Consider the following 20766-nt stretch of genomic DNA (forward strand, 5'->3'; position numbering starts at 1 on the left):
CCTAGGCCCCCCCAATAGGGATTTTAAGATTTTTTTTTTTTTTTAATTTTATACAAAATTCGTTCTTTCAAAACCTTCAGTTTTCTCATTTTTAAATAAAGTTTTGCAGGTTTGAATTTTTGGAAATTTTGGACGCCATATTGGATTTTGCATTTTAAATTTTCAAAAACTAGTTTGAAATTTGCAATAAGCGAACTTAAGAACTTCGAAATACCAAATTTCGTGAAATTTCAATAATTCTTTAAATTCTTGGAGGCCATATTGTATTCGCTATTTTGAAATTTTGAAAATTGACTTCAGTTTTGTTAACGCAACTCCTATAAATTATGATGTTATGATGTTAAATATAGAATAAATTGCATCAATTCTTAATATTTTAATAAATTTTACGTTACTTGGAACAACTGCTAAAGTTGGTCTTCTACTCGGCCCTACTCAATAGTTGTAGCTTTTTGAAAAAACAAATATTCCTTGAACCGTGTTACTAGCGTATTGATAATTAAGCAACAAAATTTTAGTATGTAATATTTCATATAAAATCGTAATTTTACATGTTTGAGAAGTAACACCAAATCAGCAATTAATGTTACAATTGAAAGTTTCCGCAAAAAAAAAATAAAAATTAAAAAACGTGCCACGATTGGATTTATTGAATTAAGCGGATCCAACCGCTTGCTCAGCAGATACTATTGAAAATACTAATCACTTTTGAGTTCGTTGGACATTTCTGAATAAAAACAACTTTATTCCGGCTAATTTATCACAGTTTTAAAATATGCCTAAGTATTTCGCGTAAAACATTGCCACTCAGACCACTGTGCGGTCTCATGTACGTACTTTTGCATCATTTACCAAAATAATTTCTGAACAGTATATACGGTTGAAATTTTCTCAGCTACATAATAACATTTCTACACAATTCCCCTTGCAACACAAAACAGTCATAAATTAAAAGATGTCTCACATAAAAGTCTGCGGAGACAATTCAGAACAGATTTTTGTTAGTTTTCTTCTTCGTTTCTGTAATTTGTAATTTCACTTTACACATACTGTGTGGGTATCATTTTGTAAAACAGCAACAAGCATTAAATTGTAAATAATGTAAAAATCACAGCTTCATAGGTGTACACAGCTGTCAGATTTGTATTTAACAATTGATACCTGCGGTGAACAGATGAATCGTGAGATGAACAAAAAAAAAAGGCAGGTTGCCAGCGAGAGAGAGGGAGGGAGAGTCGCTTGTTGCCACCTGTGGCGCATTTATGACACAATTCGAAAACACCTTTATAGCTTTTTTTACTTTGCTTTGTTTTGAAATCACATAACTAAATGTAAAAAGAACAGAAACAGTGCTACAAATTATGCGAGTGCATATAATACCTATAGTTATTGAAAAGCAGACAGCAGTGAGAACTTATGTATGTAGATATAAAGTTTATTTTCTGGATTCATTTGCATTTAAAAACAAACATTGTTAAACATTTTAACTGAAGCAACTTGTTTTGTAACTGCTTTAATTGGATCAGCAGGTTAGAGAAAACTGCGTGAGTATTAGTAGGGGTTCCTTTGACGCTTAAATTTAACAAAGTGAGTAGATGCTTGTGAAAAAATGGCATAATATTTATATAGTACAAAAAAAATACATAACTAAAGTAGTTAGGTCAGTAAACTAAATCTTATTACATTCAACGAGCAATTCAAAATTAGAAATTAGAAACCTGCATTCGTAGGCGGCGTAAAACTGTAGATCTCTTCATTTCATAAAATTTTAAATAGATTCAATGTGTCTTTAAAAAGCATTTGATATAAAAAGTTGATGATTCAAGAGAGCAAGGCATCTATGACCGACTCAAAATTGCAAACAGTTTGTCTTTTCGTCAGCCAAACGACTGCAGTGTATTCCAAGCCGAAATATATTCTATAGAGCAAGCAGCCATGTAGTTACTTTTCTGCTGAATAGCATATGGTTACAGCCGAAAAGGCAAATGAAAGGAATGAAATACCTTGTGAAATTAAACAGATTCGCGGTGAGAATTCTTCAATATTTGCGAATGCCAATGAGTTTCCTCTGCAGACGCAGTAGCGATGGAACAGAGGAGAAATACATTGAGTACTTTCTGTGTCGATTTCTAGCTTTGCAAGCGAGGCGACTCAAGCATCACTACTTCACCGGTCTGGCAGAGATAACAGACATGGCATTTTTTGGACCTCCTTTATCGCCAACGAAATGCCGTTTAGGGAGATAAGCCTCCTCCCGACACTCACGCACAGAGAACATTTACAACGGACAACTATTTATGTCTTCGCGTTAGAACACGAACTATCTATGCGCGCCGGCTTTCGAATTCAACCAAAAATTACGCAGTTTTATATGTCAAACTACATACACTCAATCCCAGATCTCTGTGTCTAGGTGTAACTTGTATCGGTTCCTAAATTTAAATTTAAAAGAGAAATGGCGATAAAAGTACGTCATGCCTTGAAATATAGCGTTGAGAAACCCAGGAACAACTATAGGAAATTTTCGTTAAGATTCCTTCACTAAGTACGTCTAAAGTTGATTTGAAGATTATCTTTGCGATCTGCGAGTTTCGGCGACTGTCACTGTGGATAAAGGATAATTTCAGATTCAAAAGGTCATGGAAATGTGAGTCTAAAGATTATCAATAATATGAAAATACTTTCTTCTCTTCAACGTTAAAGCGCTATGCATGTAGAAAGAACATGGCTCCAAATACGTCCTGCCACTCTGAAAAGCGAAATATGTACATAGAAGATAAATTACAAATTCTCAATGTATACATAAAACCGCATAACTACACAACGTTTGAATAATACTTAGATAGAATAGAATAGAATATAACGCGCAACGCTTGGAGAACAGGATGTGTTCGTTATAAAAAAACACGCATTTCAATTTATCAAATCGTACAATCTCTCTACGCGCGCGCGCTGAGTCTATGTACGTAGCTCAATGGCTGGCGAGCAAACTAGCGATCGGTCGCACTGATCAAGCAAGCGTGTGTAACATGAGTAACATACAAATAAGTACAAGAAATGCCACTTTATAAGAGGCTACATCAAAACGTGTGTATGTATGTACTTTTGTAGTAAATGTTGGGAAAGGACAAAATAACTTCACAAACTACATAAGTAGTAACACACACTTGTTCGTTGGTATAGCAAGGGAGTAGGTAATTCAAAGGCATTCATAGCATAAAAAAAAAAAAATCTGAAATATCTACGTAGTTGGCTTGATTTGTGTGATATTTTGTGGTATCAAATGACACTTTCTTTAGGCTTTTGACAATGGCAACTTTTGTACGCATTAATTTACGAATGTGAGTGATTGTGAAAAAAAAATTATCGCTGTAATACTTTATCGAATCGCATTGGGTTTAAGATAGTGAAATTAATGGCATTAAAGAAACCTAGGAATAGAAGTCGTAGAAATGAATAGAGAAATTTGCTCTTTTATCTGGTTCTGAAATAGTTGTGAGGTTTTCCCGAAATGATCTAAGACAAATGTTGAAATGGTCCCTAAATGAGCTCTTACTAGCCCCAAAATGATCCCGCACTATTCCCAAAATGTTTCTGAACTAGTCCAGAACTAGATATCGCTCTCATCTGGGTTCCCAGCCGTACGAACATACATGGAAATGAGAGGGCTGATGAGTTGGCTAAGGCCGGTACATCTTTTGATGAATATGAAACATAGACAATAAACTGTCCACTCGTACTTAACAAAAAGAAACGGCAGCTGCAGTTCGCATGTATGACTGATAAACGTTAGAACAATCTTCAAACCTGCAAAAAACCATGGCTGTAACCTTGAGGAAAGTAAGAATGCCCAGCATTGGCACGAATAAGGCATGACACACCCGGGAGTCTTTCCATCCAAAATCTTAGGAAGATCTCCAAAATACATTCATCGAAAAATCCAAATGGTTTGGCGAAACCGACGAATCATGAAAGCTGATAAAATCGAGGATCCCAGAGAAAGAGTATCAAAATTGCTCTGAAATAGTCGTGAACGGCCCGAAATGTCCCTGAAATTGTCTCAAAATGACCCAGAACTAGTCCCAAAATGATCCTAAACTAGTCGTGAACTATTCCCGAAATGGTTTGAAAACACATTTACATGTATGGCTGTAGCTGAGTGTGCAAAGACGCTTGATACAATTGGTTGCCGCCAACAGGGTCCGGGTTCAATTACCATCAGACGGAACACAAAATATTTTTTTTCCTCCTTAATTACGAAAAAGCATCTGTGCACTTCACAGCAATATATTTTATAACGTACATACTCAAATTTGAAATTAGTTGCGTTGGTGCTCTTTGATATGCATATAGATATCCGAATCTACATTCAAAAGTCATATCTTAATAAATTCGGGATATACTGGCATCGCCAAATCAGCTCTAGCTCTGAAAGTATTTCTACCGTAAATATAAAAAAAATATGGTTCTCTTTCAGCTAAAAGAAAAGAGTTCAGCAGTTTTGTTCCAATGTCCAGCCATGGGCCGATTTGTATCTAGCAACCCTAACCAGGAATACATAGAATGGCAGGGGGTGTGCTTGGAACTGGCAGAGTAGAGCCATGCATCACAAAAAAGTTGACCTCTCGAAGAACCTCAGTCGCTCCTGTCGTCATAATATTGGGAAAAAATTATTAGAATCGGCATAGTATTACCATGTATGTATAGGTAATAGAAATCGTCTTAGACCGAAAATGTCTGTAGAATTTGGTATTTTGAAACAACCATATGTCTTCCCATACTATGCCTTCTCTTACTTCTAGGAACCCCATCAGTTACTATTTTGCATACTGTAACTCACACAATCGAACTCTCATGATCAGAGTCTGATCCACACGCTCTTTGTTCAACGTCTCTCTCAAGCTCACTCAACTCACCTCACCTACAGAATGTTAAAACGACCTCTAACAACATCACACATGAGTGCTATAAAAAATCATTAAATACCAACACACATCTGTACATGAGCATGAAAAATCTAAAGCAATTTTTTCGATACCACAGACAATTGGTTACACAGCTCGAAATAATGAAGAAAAGGTAAAAAAGAAATAATAAATAAAAGAATTAAAGGCATTATTAAAAGCCCACTGCTAGTTCGGCTAAACCTTTTCATTTTGGACTCTATGCTCGGCACGACTATAACAAATCGAGATTAAAGATTTTGAATGGCACTCGTATAGTACTAAGTAAGCATAGGTTGTTGTATTGTAGAAGTAAATTTAAATAAGTACTATGTATGTACATATGTATGTATGTATTACTGTGCATGAAAAGCCGAAGTTTGAAACGAATTAAGCGCGCTGTCAGTTCAAATGATCGTTGATTGTGCATTTGTTTTGAATATATGTATGTACACTAGGGTGCCCCCCAAAAAAGTTAAGTCGGGATTTAAATGCTCGCACCACCTAGGATTTTTTTTTTTTTTTTTTTTGAAATCAAATAATACTTAGAGGTCGCTCAAGGCGCTCAAAGTTTTATTTTATGTTTCAAAAAAATATTTCTTAGAAATGGTATAGGATTCCTGAAAATTCATATTTTTCGATCGGAAAACTATGTTTCTCTTCAGAAGACTTCCAAATAATAGCCAATTATTTATTTAACCATTTTTTAATACTAACGATTTTTTAGTAGTATTGTTAGAAGTCTCCTAAAACGGAGTTTTCCGATCGAAAAATATTGTTTTTCAAGAATTCTATACCATTTCGGGGATCACCCTAATGTACATATTTGTGTATATTTTTCTCCTTTCATTCTAAATTACCATATTCTATACAATCATGCATACACACTTTACATACATAAAAGTACATACACGTATTTTCCTTTCTTTTCTTTCCTTTGTGATTCCCTTTCTATTTTTTATTGCATTTCAAATGCTTGAAGCTAATAATTTATTTTTATTTGCCTCTTTAGTTTACTACATTTTGCCTTTCCCCAAAAACTTTATGGGTTTTAATTTAATTTAACATTCACCGGTGGTTCACCAGATTACTAGCAGCTGATGGGCTGATGGATTTTCCAACAAAGTGTTTAAAAAAAGAAGATTATCTCTTATGGCCAAAGTATGTACATAGTATGCATACTGTTTATAAACTACATAAATAGTTCTTATGTGTTTCTTTTTGAAGTTCAATATACTCAATTTAATTAAAAATTTTACTTTATACTTCAGGGTTATCCAGCATTTTCGTACTTTTTACAATGCCCTTCTTGAATACTATGTACTTATGTATGTTTGTATGTTCGCAGTCGTGTCCTAATCCGCTTGACCGATCATACGCAAATTTGGCACAGCTACTGCTGACTTTCCGGCGATGGTGACAGGCTTAAAATAATTTCTATATATGGGACGTGACAGCTCTTATACATACAAACAGAAACTTTCATTATGCACATCTTTGGAAGAATTTGTGATAGAGTACTGGAATTTAGTAGGAGTAGGTACTAAGTAGTAGAATTTTGTGTGCAGATATACGAACGAAACCAATGTCATATTCATAGAGTAAACTCTCAGTTATTGGAAATGAGGATGTCGTCCCTCGCATTCAAGCGGAAATCGCGGGCCACAATGTTGATAAATTTCTTTTAGTTTTTCGAGGAATTTTATTGATCCCTCGCTTATTGATAATTTTTGGAGTAAAGCGCTGTTTCCAGCTCCCAAGAATGGCAAAAACTTTATATAAAATGACGCACAAGTAGTGGAAAAGAACTTTTCTTCCATCAAAATTTCTTAAATCAGTTTGCACCTCTCAAGAAAAAATTGCTCGTATATTTTTTTCTTCAAGAAAAATTTACAGCAAAAGCAAAGTGCTTTTTCAAGCAATAGACACAATTTAATTATTGACTGACCCAAAAGAGGATGTGTGAATCAAGAAAATATTTTTTTTTTACAAGAACTGGTGTTTTTCATTAGTTTTTCTCTTTTGAAGTTGAGTTCCACTCACACAAAAGTGGGGTTATGTCATTTAGCTAATAGGCAAACCAATTATGGTCCGTTATTCGTAGATAAATTCTCAACGCGTTTCATTAGTTTGATAAATTTTTATAACACTCCTTGGGTGGGAAAAAATTAATAAGCGGTGACAACATATTTGGCTTCGTATGCGGTAGAGGGTTAATTTTCTTCTAATTTTTAGATTTTATTGTTTTGGATACAAAAACAAAATTTTTTGATTTATTTAATTTTTATCCTTATTTTATGAGTTTTTTCTCCTTTTAAATTTATTTATTCTTCTTTTTAACCGACTTAAAAAAAGGAGAAGGTTATAAATTCGTTAGAGGAAAGGTGGTACCTCATAGGTGGTACCTTACTAATTTGGTTTATATCCGATCATTGGATCATGAAGAAATTAACGACATTCTTAAATTTTGTTTTTTGTATTTTGCTTAAAAATTCCTTCTTTGATTTTATTTTTTTAACAATAAAAAATATATTTTGAATTTCATTTCATCTTTATAAACCTATTTAATTTTTCTTTTTTTTAATTTTATTTCAATTTTTTTTTTCAAATTCAATTTTAGATTTTGTTTTAAAAAGAAATATCTTTTTTTCATTTAATTTAGTTTTAGGAACTTATTATATTTTATTTTTTTATTTTATTTTCTTAATTTTGTTTATTTCATTGTTTTAAAAAGCAAAACAGTGAGTGAGTGAGACAATTTTACTTTTTCTGTAAAATATTTAACACACATTGGAGTGACTACTAATAAAACTCTGATATACTTAAAAGCTCTGAGATACATTTTGTGTTTGATAAAAACCTGCTCGGGATCCGGTGAAGATTTTCGACAAATTCGCCTGGCACTCAATGTGTTAAGAACTATCAGATCAGAGTGCAGAAGGACCAGTCAGTGCGCTCTCCGCGCGAATAACTGGCGTAACTACACAAAGGAGATAGTCAATTGGTGAAGTTTTTTAGCCTGAACCAAACTGACAAGCGGTTGTAGTGTCAAATATAAGTATAGCAACACTAGACCATACCATCTTGCGAGCAAATAAAAAAGGTCGATTCGAAGGCAAATTTTGATTTTTTGTTTCCGAATCTGGGGTGACACTTATGTATGTATGTACCCCTTTCGACCCTGCTAAGATAATTTATCCTAGAAATTGTCAAAAATAAAGCTAACTACAAACAACTTTTTTTTTAGTTTTTAAGACAAAAAATTTCTTCCCACAAATTTCCATACCAATAACTCGAAATAAGTTTTCAAACCTTCATATCCACTCAAAACTATTTTTCAAAAATATCTGCCAAAATTGCCACAACAATCAGCTCCAATCAATCAACTCCAAATAAAAGGAGAACAAGAACAATAAATATTGTCAATTTGTGCATTTCGTGTAGTTATTCAGGAATCTCATAATCATAAACGAAATATGAAATGACAATAACGAAACACACTCGAAAAAAAAACTCATTAAAACAAACAGACGCAAATAAAAGTAAGTCAAAAGGTAAAATACTCAAAAACAAAAAGGTAAGAATCGGCAAAGGGAACCCAAAAATTGAACATGAGAATAAATAACGAAAAAAAAATTTAAATGGAAAACAAGACAACACAACAACATATCGAACGAAAAGCGCATAAAAACAGATTAAAATTTATTATTATTATTTACCGTGTGCCTTCTTCTTTCTGGATTTCGGCGCCATGACTGTCGACTGCGGCTGCTGATTCTCTTTCTCCTTCTGCTTCTCCTTTTGCTGTTACGTTTCCTTTTTTGTGCTACCTTCAACAGGCAAGTAGGCTGTAACTACTAGAGCCTTTAAAATCTTTTATGAAGAATATTCAACAACAACAACAAAGGTTCTAAAGACCTCTCTAATTCTCCGTTCTTACTTCACGCTTTGTTTTGTTATGCCACTAGGCTGGCTGCTGCACCTTCGCAGAACAGCCTGAAACACTAAATGCAACAATAAAAACTAGCACCAGGCTCGCGAGCAAATCTCGCCGAGAACAACTGGTTGGACAATAACACTTATGCACGTCGTATGATGTGGCATGGAAGAATATATTGTTCTTTTGTTGTTTTTTTATTATGTTTTTGTTTTTATAGCTTGTAGAATAGTTGCAGGCGCGCGGCAAGGAAAATCGTCGTCGTCGCCACCGTTTAAAATACAAGAGCTGCGCTCATAAATAAATGTCTGTCTGTCTGTTTGTCCGTGTGCTGGGACGTCGTCGTCGTCGTCCAAGGCAAGGAGATCCAGCAAAGCAATTTCTGCTCCGGCAGCTTAAAGTGATCAACAATAGCCAGTCAGGCAGTCAGTTGTAATCACAGCAACAGCTCCAAGCTAGCGATCAGGCAGGCTGGCGACAACGTAGACGTACTTCTTCTTGTTTTTGTTGTAGTAAGAATGATCGTTTGGAACGAACGCGCAGATCACCACTGGCTCTGGACTAGCTGCTTCACACAAAAGGTGTATTTAGAGCTCTCCGAGTGTATGGTGTGTGTGCGCCTCACAAAAGGTACAGGCGGTTAAGCGGCTAACGAAAAGGTCGCCGGCTTCAAGTGGCTGACGTCGGCGGCTGTGACTGCACGACGTTGGTGTTGCGGGAGTGTGCGGAGGTGCGGCGTTGGAAGGTCGGCGGTTGAATGGCGTCTACAAAATTATGGGTCTTTTGCGCGAATCTTTTTTATGCCATAACGACTACCTCCTTTATCCTTGGGCTTATTGCTGTTGTTGTTGTTGTGCGTTTTTTCTCTTTCTTTTTGCACACTTCTTTGCCAAACTTAAAGCTTAAGTTGCTTTTTCCGCTACGAATGGATGTTTTGTTTTTTTTTCACAGCTCCAACGCTGTTTGAAGCGTTTGCGACTGATGGATGTTCGCAAAGGATGACAGCGATTTGAGTTGTTGTGGTTTTTTTACGTTTCTTTTTTTTCGTTGTTGTTGTTCTTTCAATGCGCTATGTAGCGTGGTGTGAGCGAGCGCGTGATCACGTTGAGTTTAATTATAGGCGAAAGGTGGCGATACAAATCAGGTGAAATTTAATCCCGAGTGTAGCTGAATGCGTCGTAAAAGGACAATGTGAACTCGCGTCTGCGGTATGGCTGCCACTGTAAGTGAGCGCGCGCTGCTGTTGGACTGTGTGCAGTGCGTTGTTGCAATAAGCGTTTTGTTTTTCCTTCAAAACTCTACGCTACCAACTTTTGTTTAGTCTTTAGCCACAAAAGTATTTCCTTTTCACACTCTCGATTTTAGAATGTATGTACAATGCAGTTTAAAGTGATTGATGTGTTTTGAAATGTGAGCTCAAATGCCTTGGAAAAAATATTGTTTGTGCTTTTTTCCGTATTTTCGTCTACGTTTATATTTAAATACTCATTACATATTTACTCGAGCTCCGTTTTTTTATTTAAATTTATTGTTGTTTTTGTTGCGCACTGATAAACACTTAAAAATGTCGCAGCTTTAAAAAAAAGCTTACAAAAACACTGCTAGCTGAGTACTTTTCATATCAGGCAGATAAAAAAAAATTCCTGGCACTACTTTATTTCCGCTTTACGCACAAACACTCCCACGGAGGTACCTAAGCGAACGAAGCAAATTTTTGTAAACAGTACAGCTTTAGTTATTTATAAATAGATAATAAACATTTATTTACTATTTCCGCTGCCAGCAAATAAATATATGTACATAGCACGCCAAGACTCAATAAATAATCGAAAATATGCTTCGTTTAGATTTGTCTAAAAAATCTGCTTTAAGATTTTTTCAACACTGCATGCGCAATTTTATTTACATATTTCGCTTTATTTATAAACACACGCGTTTTTTCATGCACTTATGTTTTAATCAAACAAAGCACACTTTGTAAATTCTAAACACTTCTATGCAAAATTTTCTAAACCGACTCTGTAATCAACAATTTATGTAGTAAACCGTACACGACTGTTGTGCGACTACTTTTTCGAAACGACCGGTAGATACGTCACATCACACGTAGGACATATCAGGTACTGAATGCAACAGGCAGCAATCTCATCATAACAAACCGAATTCTCATCAACAGCAGCAGCAGCAGCAACACCACCACAACCACAAACACAGTAAAACTATTCCTTGTTTTATATTTTTATTTTATTTTATACATAAAACGTAGAGAGAAAATATGGGCGACAAAGCCAGAACAACAGTGGAGCATAGCATTCTATGCATGTGGTAGAGTGTACGTGCACGAGAAGTCGGCTAGGCCGGTCGGTTCAATGCGCCAAATTCGGTTATTCATTACAGAGAGCTCCATCCATACATATACATAATGAACGGTGGAGAGCGACAGAGAGGTTAGCATGGATGCTCCCCTAAAATGTGGGAGGCATAGCGAATATTGAAAAACAAAAAAGATACACAGCAGAAAATAATTTTATCTTTTTAGGATTCATTAAGCAAGCCGAAGGCATCTTGGGCATACTGCGTTAGATCTTTAAGATTGCACTGCCTCCTGTTCTGCTACACTCAGATGCTTAACTAAATAACTAATTACTAGTGAACCCGCAGGGCGTTAAAACGCCCAAAATTTAATTTTAAAAACCTAAAAAATATTCCCAATGTTAGTCACAGTTATTAACGATCCCAGTGCCATATTTCCTGTAAATCCGCGCAGCCATTCTGAGTTCGAAAGAACAGTGCAAATCTTATGACTATCACAAAAATTGCCTCGTATGATATACATACATATAACATATAATACATGTCCATCTACATGACTTTTCGAAAAGGTGGCCAGCCTAATTAAAGATATTTTTGAACTCATTAACCGTTAATCTGTTTCGATTGACACCCATATCTTAAAATTCCATAAAAATTGTGTATAAGTTAACTAAATTCGACTTTTCCAACAGGTGGATATATTTTATTTATTTATGGAAATATTATCGAAATAATTTTTGAAAGTACTTTTCAACTAAAACCTTCTTAAAACTCTTTCGTCTGACATTGTGAAACACATGTTTTTCAATTAACTGACGAACTAAGTTGAATTTGATTTTTTAAGCATGTTGTTCGGAAATAAAGATTTTTCTAGCCCCCTTTGATACCCATATTTTACTAATTCATTTAACTTAGTAAATAAATTGAATTTAACTTTTTAATGCCTCAAAAATATTCGTGCTATTCAAACTAAAAATTTCTTAACACTCTTTCATTTGACATCCATATTGTGACATTTCATATAACTTGTGTATAAGTTAACTAAAGCAAAATATTTTCACGCGGTCATAGTTCCATCCTCCAGTAGAGTGCTATTATCCTATACTTACGGTGACCATAAATATGGATTCAAAATGAAGGACAATTTTTCAAAAATATGCCTACATATATTTACGTAGTATAAAAATATCAAAAGAGTATTTATGATTCTAAATTCTTAATACATTTTAAACTTTAAAAACGAATCACGTTTTCTTCATCGATATTAATCTTGTTTTACATGAATATTTATAAAAGTATAGTAAAACACATTATAATTACAAGTAATTTTTAGCAAAAAAAAACCGACTTAAAAAAAATATATATAGTTATATCTATATATTTCATGATCCAATGATCTAAACCAATTTAGTATGGGACCACCTCTGAGACACTACCTTTCCGTTGCAAAAAAAATTATTGAAATCGGTTGACGTGGTGCAAAGTTATGCGGTAACATACATAAAAAAAAAAATATAAATATATTCCGACGAACAGATAACCTCCTCCTTTTTTGGAAGTCGGTTAACAATAGCTTACACGAAAAGTGAAAATCTTTAAAAGATTATTTTATAGACAAATTTTGAGTCATTCAAAACGAAAACAATACCCTTTTTTTGTTTTTTGTTTTTTGGCACTTTTCGCAGTTATTTGTCAAAAATCGACCTTATGAGTCGACGTAAACAACGAGTTACAAAGGTATTTATGTGCCCTTTACAAAAATATATAATTTGTGCAGATTGCGCTTCATAGCATCTACATTTCTAATCCGATTTTCATTATCTTTGGCTAAAAATTTACTGTAATGATATACATTATTTATCGAATTTTTAAACTAATGAAAAAAATAATCAAATAAAACTGCGTATTTGATTGAAACTCTCACTTTTTTCGACTTTGACGACAAAATGCAAATGGTCGCCTGTAGCACTAATAATTCTCATTGAAGTCGCCACAAGTTATATATTTTGGTAAGAGGCACATCAACACCCTTCGAGCTGTAAGTCGCTGACGTTGATTGGGAGATTTTTTCATGAGATATTGAAGAAAAGCTACGAAAAGTACCCAAAAAAACACTTTTTTGAAAAAATCCATCCATTGTCCGATAATTTTAAAATAACGAATAAAATGCGGGACAAATGCAGAACACTTGGAAAAAATCAGTACATTTTCAGGGTTTTCAGGTTTGAAAAACTACGCAGGACCGACCTTTGAAAAACAGTACGGTCCTGCAAAAAACAGAACGGATGGTCACCGTACCTATACTGCACTGGGTAGCCGGAGATTTTTTATTCCTCTATCTTCCATTTCTGAAGAGTTACAGCGATACATTTTGTGGTGCAGTTTAAACGACTTTCTTGCCCCTTTCTCAATGTAAAGCTTCCACGACAGCTTTTTTCCAATATCAGCTCTTCACCCTCCCGGAGAGTTGCAGACGGACACCCCGATCGAGGGAAGAACCACATCAGAGGACCACGTATATTCTAGTAAACAAGACCAGTTCTTACTGGAGTTAACTGCGAGTCCGCATTTGGCCGCCCACTTAGTTACCAAGGTGACCTTGAGTCAAACCGAAAAGGGTATTTAGAAATCGTTCATATGTGTCGCATCATCTGTATAGGCGATCACCCGACAGCCCAAATTCTCCAGTTTCTCCAGAAGGTCGTTTACAAACGCATTCCAGAAAAGGGAAGAGGGAACATAACCGTTCCATTTTATTGCCTTGATCGTTGCCTAGCTGTACCAAAAAATATTTCGTCACCTAAGGGTGAAAAGGTGACAAGTCCATTTTTCGAAATTGTTCAGGAAAACCAAAAATCGATGTAGTTTCGTCTTACCTGCCTTTCCGCATCATAAACTAAATTTGGAAAAAAGGACTTGGCACCTTTCCACATTTAGGTAGCGATCTATGTTTGTTTATCGATTGTGCTGCTGAACGATTTTAGACTTTTAAATCATTTCTATGAAAATCTAGAAATTAATCAAACTAAAATTAAACTTTTTCTTAAAAAACAAATAGTATTAGTTAAAATTATCCCTAACCCTTTCAGTGTCGAAAAATGTTTACGGCAAGCTAAAAATCTAAAAGTTTTATATCAGGAAAAGTTTTGTTTTTGTGGAAAGCTTATCGTTCAAAAGTAACAGCTTTCCGGTTATATTTGACAGGGTACCTCAAATTTGTAAAAATTGTTAAAACCTCAAATAAACATTTAAAAACTACGAAGTTAAAATCAGTCTTATTTCCACATGGTTTCAGAGAAATATAAACAAAAAAGAATGGTTTTGATTTTAAAAAGTTATTTTGCTTATCAAATTTATACATATACTCAGAATTTTAGAACTACGAGTTTTTACCTGTGGGATAGTCACAACACTAAAGCTTGAAAAAAACTAATTATGTGACCACTAATTTCAAGAACTTAGAGGCCTATGCAAGAAAGTCAGTTTTAACCATTTTCATGAAAAAAAACGAAATTAATCATTTTAAAACAAATTTTTTACTTAAAAAACAACAGTATTGGTTTAAAATATCCTCAAGGCTAAGTCGGCCAGAAAGACTTTTAGGAATTCGAAGTTAACGCCCGTAATAAGTGGCTAATTAGTTTGTTTAAGGGAGAAATTTTCGCGGGCCTGTGTAACAGATGATATCCGAAGTCGCGAAAAATTCGCATTCTCTATGATGGCAGTTCTTCTCAAATTTGATACATCAATCATAAATTTTTTTCCCATGTACCGTACCAATGGCCAGGATGAGAGCCTGTGCTGGCTGAAAATTGTGTTTATGTTTTAGAGAGCAAGTGGAGTAAGTGGAGTACATATGTGCTCTCTTTGGCAAACAAGTTTTCAGCAAAACACCAATATTACTGCGTCCCCAAACAACAACAAAGCATAGAAGGAGAGCAAAAATATAAAACAGATTTACGACAACTGATAAGTCAGTGAGTGCGAGAATATGAATGCGAGTATACATAGTAAGTAGAGCTCACGGAATCGAACATACATACATATATGTAGCTACTAGGGGCTTATGAATATATGCAGCTTATACGCTTTTGTAGTATTGTTTGGTCGTTAATAAATTGTTTTCCAACTTGAAGTGAGCATGAGCAAAGCATAGGAAGTGTGCGTGGTGCGACTGTCCGTTTGATTGTGGGTAGAATTGTGAGTGAGTGGGGTACCCAAGTCTCTCCGTTTGCCCTTCACTGGTACGAACAGATTTATGCTCGAGAATTCACGCTCTTTCTCACTCTCTGTTTGTCTTTTCATTGCATCGAAACTTGATTTTTTCTTTCTATTTCATTTATTTTTCGTTCTCATTTTTTTCTTAATTTTTTATTTTTTTATTATTATTTTATTCTTGTAACGTTTTTGTTATGCTGCGTTTCTACGATTTCTTCGAGAGTACAATTGTGCCTGGAGATGCATAAATACGTACGATATGTATGTACATATGTACGTGCGAATGCATACTTGTGTATGTTTCCTAAGGTTTGTACGAGTGTATCTGGCAATCGCGACCATGACTGGCATATCTCAATATTGCATCTGATAGTTTGGACAGTTTTTGTGGCGAATGCGTTGGCTGCCGGACTGCTGTGTTGCTCTGCTACACGCCGGCTGACTCTGCTCCTTGGATTTTGTAGACTGCTCATTGTTGGTGTTGCATACGAAAATTCGGTTGATTTGGTGTGCAAAAAAATGCAGTGTTGGAAAATGTGCTGAAATGCACAATCAACAAATCACTGCCTTTTTTTGCGCCGCTTCCATATTTTATTGCCCGTTTTTTTAGGTTTTTTTTTGTTGCCTACACTCATTCAGCTTTCCATTACATTCATCCATCCGTTCGTGAGTTGTTCCGGTTCAATATTTAACTTCTTCTTATTCTTCGACTTAATTTCGCTTTGCAGGTAATATGTATGTATGTATGTATGTACTTCAAAATATGTTATTAGCAACGCCATTTGCTTGCTTTAATTGTAATTTAAGTCCACTTTTGCGTCTTCTATTTTTTCCAATAACATCTGCTTCTTTTCCTTTTCTCCTCTATTTATCTATGCTTTATGGCATTTGTGTGTGGTTGCTGGTGCTGCTGTTTCTTCTTCCATACGTTCTAGAGCATAACGATCACGTTATATTCCATGTCTAATAGCCACTATGCGAGCATACGAAGCTTTTATGGCCGCACTAAATATCTCTACATAATTATACATTTAGCAAAGCAACGGTATTTTCCTTATTTATGCTCCATTTTTTAGCAGAAAAGTCACGCAAAATTTGTTGATTTATAAAATTTTACTAAGAATCGCATTCAAGCTCTTACCTTTGTATGTAAATATCTTGGTCAACGGAGCTGGCAGTCCTGTATGTGCTTTTAAGTAGAACTTTAGGTTTTCTGCGCAAGCGTGAGCAGTATGATATGCTCCCGGCAAGATCTTGATCACATGAATCGAGGATAACTTCTAATGGTCGCGTTTAATCTCTCATTGATACGGCGCCGTACGAGGTCTTGGCTCTGCGATCCAGAATACCCGGGTGAGAAATCTCTCGACTTCATTTGTATAAGTTAACACCTGCTAACGCGCTCATGGGAAACATTCCGTTCTCATGTGAAATGCTGACGCTATGTCTGCAAATATGCGCGTGACAAAAATGAAAACAACGGCAGTAACGGAGTAGCGATCCACCTGCAACTGCAGTCGCTGCAACCACAACAACAACGAAAGCACTAGCAATAGCGAATTGGCGATCCACCTAAAACTACAGTCGCTGGAACAACAACAACACCAAAGATATCAACTACTACAGTCTCTGCTACAGTTGGGATTAAGTAGGGTAGAGTAAGCTTTGTCTTAATTCTAATATTCAGTCTTTTGCCAGGCTCTTAGCTCGTTACTACCGCATATGCGGAGCAAATAAAGTTACGATCAAAATAGATATCAAACCTACATAGTAGGTAGTGTTATTATTTATTCGGAACCCGAAAAGTATAACTTATATAAACCTTATAACTCGGATGAAGGATTGACTTCACATTTCCACCAAAATATTAACTCAGTCGTAGTCAAACCTCTCGTTTTCCATTGCTTTACAGTAACTCTCTTCGCCTGAGTGTACCAATTATTCCTTTCCAATAAAAGATGCCTCTTCATGAGTTTCAATCCGGTGTTGGTGCAGATCAGGCCACACGTAGCCTGTGGAGACCCCACCATTTACATTGGTCGGAGGCAATTCCTTAATAATATATGCTTGCTCGTCAACCATACAGGTATCAAATAAGCTTGATTGGTCCTGATTGCCATCTGGCTATTCGAATACATATGTACCCCTATAAAATCTCTACAAGCCAGCTGAGTATCATATGAGTGCTCATATTATCATTATTGCTAATTACAAAAGTGCTTATCAAAGTATTCAATTTTGTTCAGATCATGGGAAAAAATTTAGTACTTTTCTCTCAATGTTGTCATCAGAAAGTCCTCAATACTAATAGTAAAACTACTCATTTATGCCATACTACAAAAACAAAAGTGTAAATGTGTTAGAATATTTGCCTAAAGTGTTCACCAATGTCTTGTTGGGATGTATTATATTTATAGGTGTCAGCTTCTTCTATTGCGGCTACCTCTGCTTGGTACGACCTGTTTCGGGAGGCTAAACTTGGCAGAAGACACTTGATCCTACCTTTCCTGGGATGTGGATGATAAAAGATGCGCTTGGTCCCAGCAACGGTGTGCAGTGATCAATTCGGACCGGAATGAGCTCTGAGTTGCTTAGAATTCCAAAGTACATATAGCTGCTTCAAAACGGATCCTTCGCGGTGTTGGATTACTCAGAAAGTGAGTATCAAGGTGCATATTGACCGGCCCTTTACTGCTCATCGCCCCGTTTCTCCCTCTATACTTTAGTTAACTAAGGGCTGCGGGATTCCACGTAAGTCCCCCATCTATCTTGCAGTTGTGTAAGGCGGAAAACTTAACTGGAAAATCAACGTCCGAACACCTATCACATAGAACCTGAATAGGAGTAAAAAATGCAGTAAGATCCTGACCTACGTAAGCTTTCAATACTATTATCGACCTCACCTATATCGATCTTAACCTCTAAGAAGCCCCTATGAAATCGGCAGTCAAACACAGAGGGTCAGGGCTACAAGGGACTAGACACTTCGGACATGGATTAATCATTAACGAAATGAAATGTGGAAGGACAAAAGACTATATGGTAGCCAAGGAGAGAAAGGAGAAGAAACTGAGTGGTCTCCCACCGACGGCTACATGATGGACTGTGGTGTGTCTACAAGGAAGCACTGCAATCAACAAACCTTTAAAAAATCTCTATCCGTAAGTATACCAAAAAAATATATTCTTCTAGCCTTTCCTAGCTAAGCATGCTACCAATTTGCAATGGGGTACCCCTTCCAATTTGGAATAGTATTTCTGCATTTCGTGCAATCCCTGCAACGTGCAAGACTTCAAGAATACCCCTTATTTGTTCTTTTTTATTTTCTTTCAGTTAAAAGATTTCATTGTCTGAGAAAGAAAAATCTATATACTTATTTCTAAAAGGTATTCTTCTGTTACCAAACGATATCTCCTTTAATATTTTATCAAATTTAATGAATGATGTCTCATTTTGAAGGGTAGAAACTCAAGTGCATGTGAAAAATAGTTCAAAATACGTTATTTATTAAAAAAGGGGGTTTTAAAAACTGAAAGCACTGTATCTGGTCAATAAAGCGCCATATCTTCCATAATACTTCATCAAATTGATTAATTGAAACACCATTTTGTAGGACAGCTTCACCACTTGAGGTAAAAATAAAAAAAAAATTTAATAGGGTTGCCACCCGCTTAAAATTTTTGGGACTTAAATATAAATCGATTAAAATATTACAACGCGTTCGGGGGACTGAAAGGCATTTAAATGCAATCTTAACCAGAAGTAATAATTTTGAAGAGGGTTGCCAACTATCAAAAAATTTATGTCTATATATATATATATGTATTAAACAAAGTTGCTTACGTAATACAGAGCATATCTCTAGAGTGGATTTTCCTATGTCATAATTTGAATTTTTCGACATTGCACTTTCAGAGTTCGTAAACCCATCGCCGATTAGATTATGAAACATTTCCTCACGTAATTCGTCGTCATTTGCCAAGATTGGCGATTAGCAGTGCAAATAAAAAACCTCAGCAACGCGCCCAAGTTAATGCAGGACGACCTCAGGAGGAACAAGCACCCAGTGAAGAAGTCTGATGAGGAGATGTGATCTCCGAATTAGCAGCTATAACTTCTACCAAAATGTAAATTATTGTTTTCCTACAAAAATGTTCATTAAAAACGGCCTAAAGCTCAATAAACTTGTTGAATTTTTTATTTTATGTAATTTTCTAGGATCTTATTAAATTTGTTTGTCTTGTTTGATTTAAGTCTCTTTAAATTTTTAGATTTTGTTTTAAAAATATATACTTTTTTAACTTAATTTTTTTCATATTTTTACTTAATTTAATTTTTAGGATCTCATTTTATTTTTTCAAATAAATTTTTTTTGAAATTTCATTATATTTTTTATTAACTTGTTTTTACATAATTAAATTTTTTTATTCATTAGTTTTTACTATTTTAAAATGAAAAATTTATATACATACATATATATTTTCAATATAATTTTATTTACTTAAGTTGTTTATTTTTTTTTATTTTTTGTACGAATTTGTTATTTAATAAAGAAAAATTAATTTTATTATTCCATTTAATTTTTAGAATTTAATCTATGTTTTTATTTTTTGTCTTTGTTATTTAGTTTTCTATTACTTTTTAGAGTTTGTTTTAATTTAATTTAATTTCTAAGTACTATTTTCTTCCTTATTGATTTAATTATTCTCTGTTGCTAATTTAATTTTCTTTTAATTTTTAGATTTTGTTGTTTTAAAAAAGAAAATATAAATTTTTTTAATTTCATTTAAGTTTTAAAAATATTTTTATTTATTTTTGCTTTATTTTCATTTATTCAATTTTCTTTTATTTGGTAGTCTTTATTGTTTTAAAAAAAATATATATATATATATTTTTAAATTTAATTTAATATTTAAAAAGCTTATTGCTAAAAGGCAAACAAAGACAGTAAAGAGCTTTCAATATAGTTGCCATAACTACCCTGTAAAGCGACGATCAACAGTGGCGTCCTAATTTTAACTACACAACATTATTTCATTCATTAATTATGCATTGTCATGCAAAACATAAGCCATAAAATGAAATACCAACAGATACTAAATTTATGTTTATATGTATGTATAGTAAGTATGTATGTAGGTGTACGAGTACGGGTACAACAACCGCCGCTAAACCACATTCTGAGATCGCAAGTTTGTCAAAAAAGCTAAAAAAGAAATCAGCACAAAAGCATTTCATTAATTCACTTTTGTTTCTGCGGCAATTTGCACAAAAATCGCCAAATGAAATACGCGCGCTATAAAAGCAAATCGTGTTGATTTTTATAGCCGCAAAGGAATTCCGGCACAATAAATA

The 20766-nt window shown here is 34.7% G+C and overlaps 1 protein-coding gene across 2 annotated transcripts in view; it reads right to left on the bottom strand.

Annotated features, from left to right (window-relative positions):
* Positions 1-20766, bottom strand: part of tkv (serine/threonine receptor kinase thickveins) — a 282020-nt gene that overhangs the window by 83917 nt on the left and 177337 nt on the right. Inside the window, exon 1 of one of the 2 annotated variants that reach the window (XM_017609067.1) lies at positions 8663-10657. The exons of the other annotated variant lie outside the window; for it this stretch is intronic. Within the exon in view, the coding sequence (XP_017464556.1) occupies positions 8663-8696 (34 nt within the window). The 5' untranslated portion in view covers positions 8697-10657. Of the gene's footprint in view, positions 1-8662; positions 10658-20766 lie in introns of those variants that run through there. 2 annotated transcript variants of the gene reach the window in all.

Source organism: Rhagoletis zephyria, unplaced genomic scaffold, assembly GCF_001687245.7.
Source record: "Rhagoletis zephyria isolate East Lansing unplaced genomic scaffold, Rhagoletis_zephyria_1.1 Rzeph_scaffold_00186, whole genome shotgun sequence".
In the NCBI taxonomy this organism is placed as follows: Eukaryota; Metazoa; Arthropoda; class Insecta; order Diptera; family Tephritidae; genus Rhagoletis; species Rhagoletis zephyria.